At 40.7% G+C, this 12,250-nt stretch overlaps 1 protein-coding gene across 1 annotated transcript; it reads right to left on the bottom strand.

The window, feature by feature from the left end:
* Window positions 1–314: 314 nt before the first annotated feature.
* Window positions 315–6,563, bottom strand: LOC139412163 (sulfotransferase 2B1-like). Its single transcript, XM_071158980.1, has 6 exons — window positions 6,425–6,563; window positions 5,870–6,078; window positions 5,630–5,756; window positions 5,437–5,534; window positions 3,105–3,285; window positions 315–478 (listed from the first exon to the last, which is right to left on the bottom strand). Exons 1-6 carry the CDS (start codon window positions 6,561–6,563, stop codon window positions 315–317), a joined length of 918 nt encoding a protein of 305 aa, XP_071015081.1.
* Window positions 6,564–12,250: the final 5,687 nt, after the last annotated feature.

Below are 12,250 nucleotides of genomic sequence, written 5' to 3'. Positions count from 1 at the left end.
CTTCTGCTTGATGCACTGCCACAAACTGGGAGGTTTTCCAATGTGTCAATGTCACGGAGTTAAATGTCCCCCTCGTGTCCCTTCATCTAGCTATTGCAGTTAACTGTAACATTTAGAATTTTTTAGAGTTGGAAAAACCCAACAACAACAAATAGGTCACACAATATTTTTGTTATATTTGCATATCAATTTTATTATATAGTTTTACTATATTGGGTTGTGTACATTATATGTACATTCACAAAAAGTGAGAGAATTACAGGACTTGTATGAAGCGTATCCATCAATCTCCGGCGTCATGGAGGATAAGGGCACTATCCTGATCCCGAGGCCTGTCCTCCTCCTCCTTCCCCACAGGACTCAGGAGGACACTCCCACATGAAGGTCAAGGGACAGTCTTTCATCTGGTAGCTGTAGACGGTGTCGAAAATACCAATCTGCTCCTCTGTGAAAGTGTTTTTCCAGTCACCGATTATACCTGTAAACAGAACAAGGCCTCCATTATTATGGCCAATCTCTTCACAGAACTGTCATTTTTTTTAGGATTCCCATTAGCTAACGCCATAACGCTAGCTAATCTTCCTGGGGTCCAACACCAATTAACAAGACATTACAAACAACCACAATCAAGACTTCAAACATTCAACAAGTAGACAATACAGATAATTAAAATACCTGACAGGAAACACATTTAACATTCAGTTGATACTTTCTATTTGCTGTCCAGTCATATGGACTATCACATTAGATGTTCTTTAATTTTTTTCTTGAAGGTGGATTTACATTTTGCCTGAGAAATATGGATTGGTAAAAAGTTTCATTCAGCTATAGCTCTATATAAAACTGTAGATTTAAGGCGATTTGTCCTTGGGTTGATTTGTTTTAGCTGCGCTGAATTTGTCTGTCTGGTTTGGTGGTTGTGTGTGTTGCTAGGATGTACTAATTGGACAGAAAAGTACTGTGTTTTTAATTTTTTTTAAATATAATATTCCTAAAGAAAATCAGAAGACTAGATAGTAATTTGTTTTTAACGTGAAGCCATGAGAGATTCTGATGCATTTTAATAATATTCATTCGGTTAGAGCAATGAAGAGAATCTGGCAACCCTGTTTTGAACCATTTGGAACTGTTTTATATCTTTCTTTGCTGCAGGGGACCACACAACTGGACATTACTCTAAGTGTGATAGGACCAGGGATTGACCACACAACTGGACATTACTCTAAGTGTGATAGGACCAGGGATTGACCACACAACTGGACATTACTCTAAGTGTGATAGGACCAGGGATTGACCATACAACTGGACATTACTCTAAGTGTGATAGGACCAGGGATTGACCATAAAACTGGACATTACTCTAAGTGTGATAGGACCAGGGATTGACCATAAAACTGGACATTACTCTAAGTGTGATAGGACCAGGGATTGACCACACAACTGGACATTACTCTAAGTGTGATAGGACCAGGGATTGATGACCTGATTCAGAGCACTAGATGTTACATACTCTGAACATTTTCTTGTAACAGAAATTCCCTAACCCATCTTAATAACAATATTATCTATGTGTTCTGACCAAGATAAAGCTGCGCCCAACATCAAGCCTATTAGTTTTGTTTTTTTCACTTGCTCTACATGTATTCTATTCATCGACAAATTCAATTGGGGGTCATCAACAAGCATATATCTTGAACCAAATACAATACATTTAGTTGTAGAAATGTTCAACACCAATTTGTTCATGTCAACCCACTCAGACACCATTCTTAGTTCACCGCTCAGTACATCTGTTAGCTCATTACATTCTGATGCTGCAATACACATTGTAGAGTCATCAACATACATGATCACTCTTGCTTTGTTCATTACTGAAGGTAAATCATTAGTAAAGATAGAGTAGAGCAGTGGGCCTAGGCAGCTTCCTTGAGGAACACCACAATGTATATCTTTACTATTTGAAAAGCTACCATTAAAGAACACGTTTTCATTCTCCTGGATAGATAGCTGCATCCTTAAAACCATAACATTTGAGTTTTCCTAGTAACAGTTCATGATCAATTATTTCAAAAGCAGCACTGAAATCCAGCAACACTGCACCAACTAACTTCCTATCACCTATACTCTTTAACCAATCTGTCATTTGTGCTAAGGCCGTACTCGTAGAATGCCCTTTGTATGCATGCTGGAAACCCGTTATCAGATATTTACATGAGAAATAATCCTTGATTTGTACAGATACAATTTTTTGCAATAATTTACTTAACACAGACAGCAAGCTTATAGGACAACTTTTAGGACCAGTGAATGCAGATTTTTTATCCTTAGGTAGTGGAATAACCTTTGACTCTTTCCAGACTTCTGGGCACACCCCATACATCAAGCACTTATTAAAAATATGAGAGATCTTATCTGTACCAGGTGACTTGTCATCCAAAAGAGACAACAGCATCTTTTCTACCTCTTCTCTTTCTACTTGATGAAATTTGAACCCGCATTGCCTCTCCTTCATGATACAATATTTTATAAGGGTATATGACATGGAGCCATCCGTTGGAATCATAGCATTCCTCAACTTGTCCACTTTGCCTGCAGAATATGAATTAATGTAGTTTGCGATGTCATGTGGTTTTGTAATAAATATACCCTCTGATTCAACAAAAGAGGCAGACATGTTTGAATTCCTACCCATAATAGTGTTCAACGTTCTCCACAGCTTTTTCCCATCACCCTTCATCAATGTTGTGCTGATAGAATCCCTTCTTGTTTCTTTTGTTTAGCCTGGTCACTACATTTCTTAATTTACATTTCTTTTTTTGCTTTTTGGCATCACAACGTTGAATCATTACATTTCTATGCTCATCATCAATCCATGGGGCACCATTTGACCTCGCAGTGCATTTTCTTAAAGGGACGTGCTTATCAGCTATACACATACATAATTTCATAAACAAACTTAGTGACATTTCAGGATCATCCTTACTACACACTTCTAACCATACTGTGAGTGCAGGGGAGGTCTATGGTACTGTTCTATCCTTCTGACACTGACTGACACACAACTCTAGTCAGGATTGTTCTCCTGTTCAACAAGGGAGCCTCACCTTTCCTCATGAATTTGCTTTTGCTGTGGTCCATGATCTCCTTTGGGATCTGAGTGTAGTTCACCATGGCGTTATCGCTCATGCTGCTGAAGCTGCAGTGTCTCAGGGAGTTGGTTAACTCCTCGCCCACCAGGGGGCACTGCAGGAAAGAGCTGATCCTCTCCATCGAGCCTTGCAGGTCCTGAGGAAAGTCAATGCTCTTATTATAGATATGGACAAAGAGGGTGGTTTTCACAAAAGGCTGAATTGATCCTCTATTTCTAGTCTATCAACAACATTTATGCCATACTAAGACCAAACGCTCATTAGGTTGGATACAGTTTGTTGGTGGAACTCCAAGATGGCATAGCAATGCAGACGTTGTTTGTCATTCTCCTGTGTACATATTTTATTTTTTCGTCTTTTTTGTATATATTTGAAAATATTTTCAATGTATCTTTCCATTTTTTTAAATTAAATTTATCTTCCGGCAACCTGCCTCACCCAATGTGATACAGATCTGCTATTTTTAGAACCTCAATCAGCAGCTAAACAGCTAATTAGCAATTTAGTCATTGTTAGCTACTGCAAGCGGCCTTTACTTTTAGCACAGACACCAGACTCTGGTGCCACACAGCTGATGCCACACAGCTGATGCTTCCTGGACTCTTCACTAACACGACTAGAATTCACTACACTACCGGATTCCAGCCATTAGCTCTCGACCTTTGCATCGGATCATCGCTGCTATCTAGCTGCTACCGAGTGGCTATAGTGGCTAACGCCCTTGTCCCGAAGCTAGCATCAGTTAGCCGAGAGCAAGGCGCATCTTCTGGCTAGCAAACGAAATTACTCCAGTGAGAATACCTATTTGCCAACTGGCCTGGACTCTTTGTCAACATGGAACCCCGCCGTTCCATCATGACTGGTCTACCGACGTAATTCCATCCATTTTGTTTATCTGTCAGCCCCAGACTCGAACTCAGGACCTGTGTCTAGTTAACTGACCCTCTCTGCCCATTCATCGCCTTTTTACCTGTTGTTGTTGTCTTACCCGTTGTTGTCTTTGCTAGCTCTCCCAATAAACACCTGTGATTGCTTTATGCCTCGCTTTATGTCTCTTTCTAATGTCAATATGCCTTGTATACTGTTTAGGATATTTTTCATTGTTTTAGTTCACTGCGAAGCCCCAAGTCCCACTCAACATGCCTCAGATAACTGTTTTGTCCCACCACCCACACATGCGGTGACCTCACCCAGCATAACTAGTGCGTCCAGAGATGCAACCTCTCTTATTGTCACTCAATGCCTAGGTTTATCTCCACTGTACCCTCACCCTACCATACCAGTCTGTACATTATGCCCTGAATCTATCCTACCATGCCCAGAAATCTGCTCCTTTTATTCTCTGTCCCCAACGCACCAGACGACCAGTTTTGATAGCCTTTAGCCGTATCCTAATCCTCCTTTGTTCCTCGGGTGATGTGGAGGTTAACCCGAGCTCTGCGTGTCCCCAGGCGCTCTCATTTGTTGACTTCAGTAACCTGCAAAAGCCTTTGTTTCAAGCATGTTAACATCAGAAGCCTCCCCCTAAGTTTGTTTTACTCACTGCTTTAGCACACTCGGCCAACCCTGATGTTCTTGCCGTGTCTGAATCCTGGTTTAGGATAGCCACCAACAATTCTGAGATTTCCATCCCCAACTACTAAATTTTCCGTCAAGATAGAACTAGAACTGCCGTCAAGATAGAACTGCCAAATAATAATTATTTCCTCAATAATAATAATCGTGAATTTCAAGAAGGATTTCTCTACGGCTGGCCATGCTTTCCTCCTGGCTACCCCAGCCCCGGCCAACAGCTCCACACCCCCCGCAGCTACTTGCCCAAACCTCCGCAATTTCTCCTTCACCCAAATAGCAGATGTTCTGAAAGAGCTGCAAAACCTGGAGTTGTAAATGAGAACTTGTTCTCAACTGGCCTACCTGGATAAATAAAGGTGAAGTTAAAAAAATAAAAAAATCTGTGAATCTCTACAAAGCATTTATTTTTCCTAAAGCTATGTTCACGTAGTATTTCATAATGTCACTTAAAATAGCATCTCACAAAGGTCTATTTATAATCTATGACTAATATTTTCATGTCTGAAGGATAGCCTATTTCTGTAGTTACACAACCTCAGAGACTCATGAGACTGTAATACAAGTGTTGTGTTCTGATGCGCTTAAATGGACACGTCTACAATATGGTTACGGGTGACTCAACTGCAATGACGAAGAGAGAATGTAATGGGATGTTTGCAATTGATGACAACAACAATACATAGCAGACAGTGATAGACAAGAGTTATCCTACCAGCCACATCTCCTCATAAGAGATATAAAGAACATTTGCCAAGACTCCTGCTTGACTCGTCCAGCCTTTCACATGATCGAACCAGGACCCATAACTCACTGTAAAAAGGGTAAATGTTGGATTAGATCTGACTGTTAACAGTAGGATTAAATCCCAGAAATGCTCAAGGTACAAATCATTAGTGTCAACTCACCTGATCCCTCCAGAAAACTATCCAGAAACTCATCAAATGAATTGGGTTCTGGGAGGAACTTGGCCATTTTATGGAAGTGGTAATATGACACAGCAACATCTTTGGGGTTTCTGGTGACATAGATAACCTGAGAGATGGGGTGGAGATAGTGTCACTAACTACCAATATATTTTTTCCATAGAGTTGCTTTACAAAAGAGGAAATGTCTCACAGCTTTGAGAATAGTCTCTTCAATCCTACCTTAGCTTTGGAACCCTGAAGCGCAGAAGACAGCAGGTTGTAGGGCAGGTGAGTGGTGATGATTCGGTCCCCCTGGGTGGCTTCCAGCACCTTTGCACTGCCATGCTGTTCCAGCCAGGGGGCTCGTGCCCAGTTGGGCACAGTTTTGGAGAGTTGTGGGTCCCCTCTGTTTTTCACAAGAGTGACAATCTCCTGCATCCAGGTAGTCCCTTTAACCAGAGATCACAAAGGGAAAGAAAGAAGAGTTAAAGGGAGAGAACTGTACACCTAATACCTCTGTCTTCATTGAATCCCTGCCTAAACCACTACTTCCATAAAGACAGATGGTCTCATAGAAGTGGATCTTGAAAGCAATTAATCATTGACAAGTTAAACCAACAGTAACAATACAATAACCTACTGGAGTCTGTGCATATACAGTTATTAAAACCCTGACCGTTTGCTTCAACTGCAAAGTGTGTGAAAGAAGGAAAAGTCCTGCAGTTGGCTAGTGTTGCAGCATGTCTAATGTGTTGTGACACCGAGCAGGGGTGTGACAGAGCTGTCCTGTCTCACCTGATTTGGGGTAGGTGGCGATGACAGTGTCCCTGTCCTGAAACTGGAAGTGGAGGGCATAGTTCAGGGAGTCCTGGGTGTGAATGTGCCCAGGGAATGAGATGTGATGGAAGGTCTCTGTCACGTCCAGCCTGGCCATGTCTGTCTGCTTGTCTACCTAACTGCCTGTCTCTCTGTCTGTTTTTCTGACTGACTATCTGTGAGGAGGGAAGTATGAGATGATCTGGCTTCCTACAGACCTTAAATAGCCAAGCAGTATGTCATGACGTTGGCCTGTGGGTAACACCAGCCTTAGTAAAGTTGAACATTTATTTTGAGGCCTTTAACTCTACAGCTAAAGCACTCACCAGTTCTCTTCTCAGAAGTCCATAGGTCATCCCTGTAGACTGCCCAAAACTAGTGCCTTACAGCTGTAGACTTATCATATACAGTGGGGCAAAAAAGTATTTAGTCAGCCACCAATTGTGCAAGTTCTCCCACTTAAAAAGATGAGAGGCCTGTAATTCTCATCATAGGTACACTTCATCTATGACAGACAAAATGAGAAAAAAAATCCAGAAAATCACATTGTAGGATTTTTAATGAATTTATATGCAAATTATGGTGGAAAACAAGTATTTGGTCAATAACAAAAGTTTATCTCAATACTTTGTTATATACCCTTTGTTGGCAATGACAGAGGTCAAATGTTTTCTGTAAGTCTTCACAAGGTTTTCACACACTGTTGCTGGTATTTTGGCCCATTCCTCCATGCAGATCTCCTCTAGAGCAGTGATGTTTTGGGGCTGTTGCTGGGCAACACGGACTTTCAACTCCCTCCAAAGATTTTTTAGGGGTTTGAGATCTGGAGACTGGCTAGGCCACTCCAGGACCTTGAAATGCTTCTTATTGTCATGCTGAAAGGCCCAGCCACATTTCATCTTCAGCACTTTTGAAATGTACAGCGACAGAATTCAGAACATGGGCCGTTCTTAGTGTTCTCCCTGTACACAAAGTCAGAACCGTAGGCCAAATAAAGGGGGCATATAAGCAGACAATGAAAGCTCTTACAATATTCTATGATTACATTTCTCTAAAACAGATTATAGGCTACATGTGCACCACCAAGTCAGAACACTTGGTGAAATTACAAATGGAAAATATGCCAAATTATTAGGGTGAGGCACATGGGCTACTAACAGTTTAATACACAACATACACTTATATTACTTTATTAGCTACAGTATACATATCCCAAATTACAGCATCCAACTATGATATACATAATACACGTATTATGTAAAGTGCACACTTTATCATCAAGTTTGTAAATATCAACATCAATAACGACATAATTCAACAAGAAGCCATTTGACAGGAAGAACATGATTATTTACCTCTTAATGGAAAAAGAAGCCTTATCATATAAGATAAAAAAAGAGCCTATAGACTGACTACAAGGGTTATGTACTAGCGTTCAGATATCCCACTGCTATATTGATATACAGAGACCAGATTCACTGCCTGTCATTTGAGAAAAGGATTAACGCTGAAAGCCAAATCATTTGATTTATTGAAAATGACAATTCAAAGCAGAACACATACAATTTGAGTTGTGTACATTGCACCTAGTTAATTATCTAGGAGCTGTATGAATTAATTATCTTTCTCATCAAAGGTTAGAGAGCTACCATGAAGCAGAAGCTGTGCAGAGACAGCATAGCAAAGCAAAGTCTGGTTAAATTGTGGCCTAAGAGGGATAAAAGCAAGAATGACAAGAATGTTCCTCTATATTTATAATTTTCACTGAGGGTGCAGAGTTTAACCTTGTGTGAATTGAAGAATTGTGTGTTTACTCATGAGCATAAAAAAAGTTTACATTTTTACTATGTTAATTTTGTATATTTTTTCTTCATATTTGTAATTTAGCAGATGCTCTTATCCAGAGCAATTAGGGAAAAGTGCCTTGCTAAACTACACATTGACAAATGTTTCACCTAGTTGGCTCAGGGATTCAAACCAGCAACCTTTCGTTTACTGGCCCAACACTCTTAACCACTAAGCTACCTGTTGCCCTGCGTTGTAGAAATTCATACTGAGAGAGACTTTGTCATTTCTTCAAACTATCATCTTTATTTAACATTGATTAATTATTGCAATTATGAGACTAGTCAACCCAGCAGTCTTGACTTTTCGGCCCAGTAGCCTAGCCTTTACAGACAATGCAGTTTCTATATAGTTGTTACTAAAGATGCTTCACTGCCTCTGGTGTTGTTTCTCAGATGCACAAATGAATAGACACAATAAGGGTTTTGTTCTATACAATAGAATAGAATAAAACTTTATTGTCCATCCAGGATGGACATTTTTCTTTGGCATCACCTTCATTAAAATAATCACATACACTCTCACACATTTAAACCAGTCAGTCCATCATCGGGAGATTGGGAGATTAGGAACCTATCTGGGCTAAAGTGTCTAACCACTAGGCAACGGGGCGGCAGGTAGCCTAGTGGTTAGAGTGTTGGGCCAGTAACTGAATGGTTGCTGGATTGAATCCCTGAGCTGACAAGGTAAAAAACTGTCGTTCTGCCCCTGAGCCAGGCAGTTAACCCACCGTTAATGTTGTTGGATGGCAGCCCCCTGCACCTCTCTGATTCAGAGGGGTTGGGTTAAATGCAGAAGACACACTTCAGTTGAAGGCATTCAGTTGTACAACTGACTAGGTATCTCCCTTTCAAGCCAACTTCATTATTATTATTATTATTATTAAACAGGATAAATCTGAGGAGGCATGTGCCCCTGTGCATAACGCCTGTGGTTCTGCCCTGGTTTCATGTCAGTCAGTCTGTCTGTCCATCTTCAGAGGCAACAGGTGATAATCCTACTGTAAATTGTACTGTAAATTGTATTGTACTGTACTGTAAATTGTACTGAAGGATATGATTGATTGTAATTTTTCTTGATATCAAAAAATGGTTGTGTAGCAGTGGCAGCTCCCCAGAGGAAGGGGAGGACGTTCCTTCTCAGTGAAATTTCATAAAAATGAAAATAGTGAAACATTTAAAAAGTTATCCTTTTTAGATAAAACTATACTAAATATATTCATATGTCACCAAATAATGTATTAAAATACACTGTTTTGCAATGAAGGTCGACAGTAACTTCAACAGCACTGTCTGGGGTAGCACCATGGTTTAGCCGGAGGACAGCTAGCTTCCGTCCTCCTCTGGCTACATTGACTTCAATACAAAACCTAGGATGCTCGTAGGCCTCACCCCCTTCCATAGATATACATGGTAATTATGACCACGTCCGTGTTCAGTTAGTGTAATTTATTTAAATTTGCTTGCAAACTTCAGTAGCTAGCTAGCTACCAGCACAAGTGTGCAATTTTCTCCGGCAGAATGTTAGAATGGCCAACACTGCCGAAATTTTGTGGACATTTTGTTGAAGAACCCCTTTCATTCTCTGGGATGCAAGGAAAATGTGAGAATTAAAAGTGAGGGTCGACCTCTGCCTGAGATCAGTTTCATGAAGACAGATTAAAAGATGAGGGCATTCAATACTAACTTCAATCACAATTATTGCTGGTTAACAGGGAGCCTTTCACCAGACCGCCTGTATTGCTGGGCTTGCCTGCTTTTTGGAAAGTCTCAGCCTTGGTCGAAGGGGGTGCAGTGACCTTAAAAACATCAATCGTTCAGCTGAGCATTTTGCGTGTGCTCAGGTAGGCTTTCAACGTTCCTCCGTTATTTATTCAGCAAAGATAACACAATCACTCCGGACATACACAAGCAAAAACTCATGACATAAATGTTGCAGCAGCCTAGGCTACACCTAAACATTAGAAATCTGACATGCTGTATCGGATGAAAACGAGCCGATTTTTCAGTCTGATCAACTGTTAAAAATTACCCAACTGCTCTGGAACTAATGGTGCCACCATTCTGCTTGCAGTTGTTATTGTCAGGTATGTTGATGATCAGGGCTTTATCAGGAATGTTTCTTGGGCCACTTTGATGTGTGAAGTGGGCGAGATGCGCAGTCTGTGTTTGACTTTATGAATTTTGAGATGTCTGAGTTTAACTTCACAGAGAAACTTGTTGTCCAAACCTATGATGGTGCAGCTGTAATGGAATGTATCTACTATTTGTATTTACATTTCTCCTGTTCCCTTATTAAGAGGTGATGACTATTCCACTCCACTACCATTGTCAACTTTCTCCTGACATGAACTGAAGCCTCCTCTCATGTGCCCACTCATCCACTGGCACAATGAATATTTCCCCTCCAAGTACTGTGAGTACCCCTATCAATTGTCTCTCATTACTGTATGTAGAGTCAATGTTACAAAAACTCACAATCACATTATCACAAATCAATGATTTTACTCCTTGCTCAGCTTTTCACCAAAATGTCTCGAAAGCCTAGCTTGATAGGAGCAATACCTCCCCGTTGTTTAGCAATATACAAGAGACAGCATTTAGGCTAGTATTGTGAGATATCAAATTCTGAACTAAATTGAGCTTCTTGATGTTAGTCTAGAGGGAGACACAATAGGTGCAATATGAATATGTCCATTTGGCTCCACAGTAGGATGTAATATTCTGTAAACTCATCATCACCTACTGTTGAGAACTGAGGAGAACAGAGGAGAGGGCCATTTTGACATAATGAAATTCCAAGAAGGAGGTGCGCTCTTCCGCTGCCACATGTACAAAAATGACTCGCTGTGGTTCTTGGTACTTCAACATCTATCTCTGTTGACAGCAGGTTGTCCAATTCCCTAAATTAAACAGTGGGGTGACGGAACCATTGATCTCAGGAGAATAGAGTAGCTTACCTCAACCCAGAGGCTGTTATGACAGATGGGAAGATTCAATTCATACTTGATCATTGAAAATGTACTTTAGCCACTCTTCTATAATGTAGCTATTTCATTACAAGTGCATGTGCATAGCAACAGGAAATGGTTAACCAATCCTATTCCACTACCAGAATGACTCAACACGATTTCGAAGCCATTTGTCAATGAAAACACAACCTTCATGTTTGAGGATTAAGAAGGCATTTTTAAAGCAATCGGTAACAGAGGGACGTGGTGGGTGCACCTCTGTCAAGTTAAAATATCAATGTCCCTGTCAGGGTACAATACGCTCTACTAGTCTCAGTGTGTGCTTCATGTTCCTGATGTGCTAGTTATATTAACAGTCCCTCGCCCCCGGATCAAGGGCTAGGCCTCATGGTTTCTTGCAGCACATTGGCGCTTAGACTCCATAGCTTGTTCGTGTCATCACCTTATCCAACACATAGTCTAGCCTAGTCCGGGTTCCTCAGGGGCCTACTGATAAAGTGCTCTCCCTCATCATTGTTACTACGAGACTTGCTCTGTACACTTGACATCTGTGTGATCTTTTGTAATTGTGTTGTCTTTTCTTGCAAGGATACACTGACAAACAACTGCAACACTACAAGTGATGCAACTATTATAAAGAGAACATCAGGCATAATTAGTACTTTGTGTTAAAGTTTGTACCCATTTTAAATACACATTTAAACACAGACAGCAAGTTCTGATATAATCACAGTCTTCTGAACAACTCTGATCTCCTTCATGGTCAACAGTGGAGCCCTTGTGTGCAGCGGTTGGCTTACCATTAGGCAGAAGAGGCAGTTGCGTCAGGCCTCACATATTGTATCATCAAGGGTGAGCTGGGCATAATTGAAAAAATACATTACTTAGGTAAGCAGATATTTTAGTTATCTAATTTCTTCAGTAAAAAGACAGGTGCTGTTGATAATACTGCCATAGTCGTCGAGGCAGAGGCCATGTGTCTGATGCTG

The sequence above is a fragment of the Oncorhynchus clarkii genome, chromosome 6 (genome assembly GCF_045791955.1).
Source record: "Oncorhynchus clarkii lewisi isolate Uvic-CL-2024 chromosome 6, UVic_Ocla_1.0, whole genome shotgun sequence".
Lineage (NCBI taxonomy): Eukaryota > Metazoa > Chordata > Actinopteri > Salmoniformes > Salmonidae > Oncorhynchus > Oncorhynchus clarkii.
This window is presented reverse-complemented; position numbering and strand designations above follow the sequence as displayed.

What these genes read in the sequence shown, in the direction of transcription:
- LOC139412163 (XM_071158980.1), bottom strand. Translation starts at nt 6,563, where the DNA reads ATGGCCAGGCTGGACGTGACAGAGACCTTCCATCACATCTCATTCCCT. An exon ending in TTCAGGGTTCCAAAGCTAAG is followed by an intron (nt 5,757 to 5,869) that starts GTAGGATTGAAG and finishes CCCATCTCTCAG; the next exon opens with GTTATCTATGTCACCAGAAA. An exon ending in AAGCAAATTCATGAGGAAAG is followed by an intron (nt 479 to 3,104) that starts GTGAGGCTCCCT and finishes TTCTGTTTACAG; the next exon opens with GTATAATCGGTGACTGGAAA.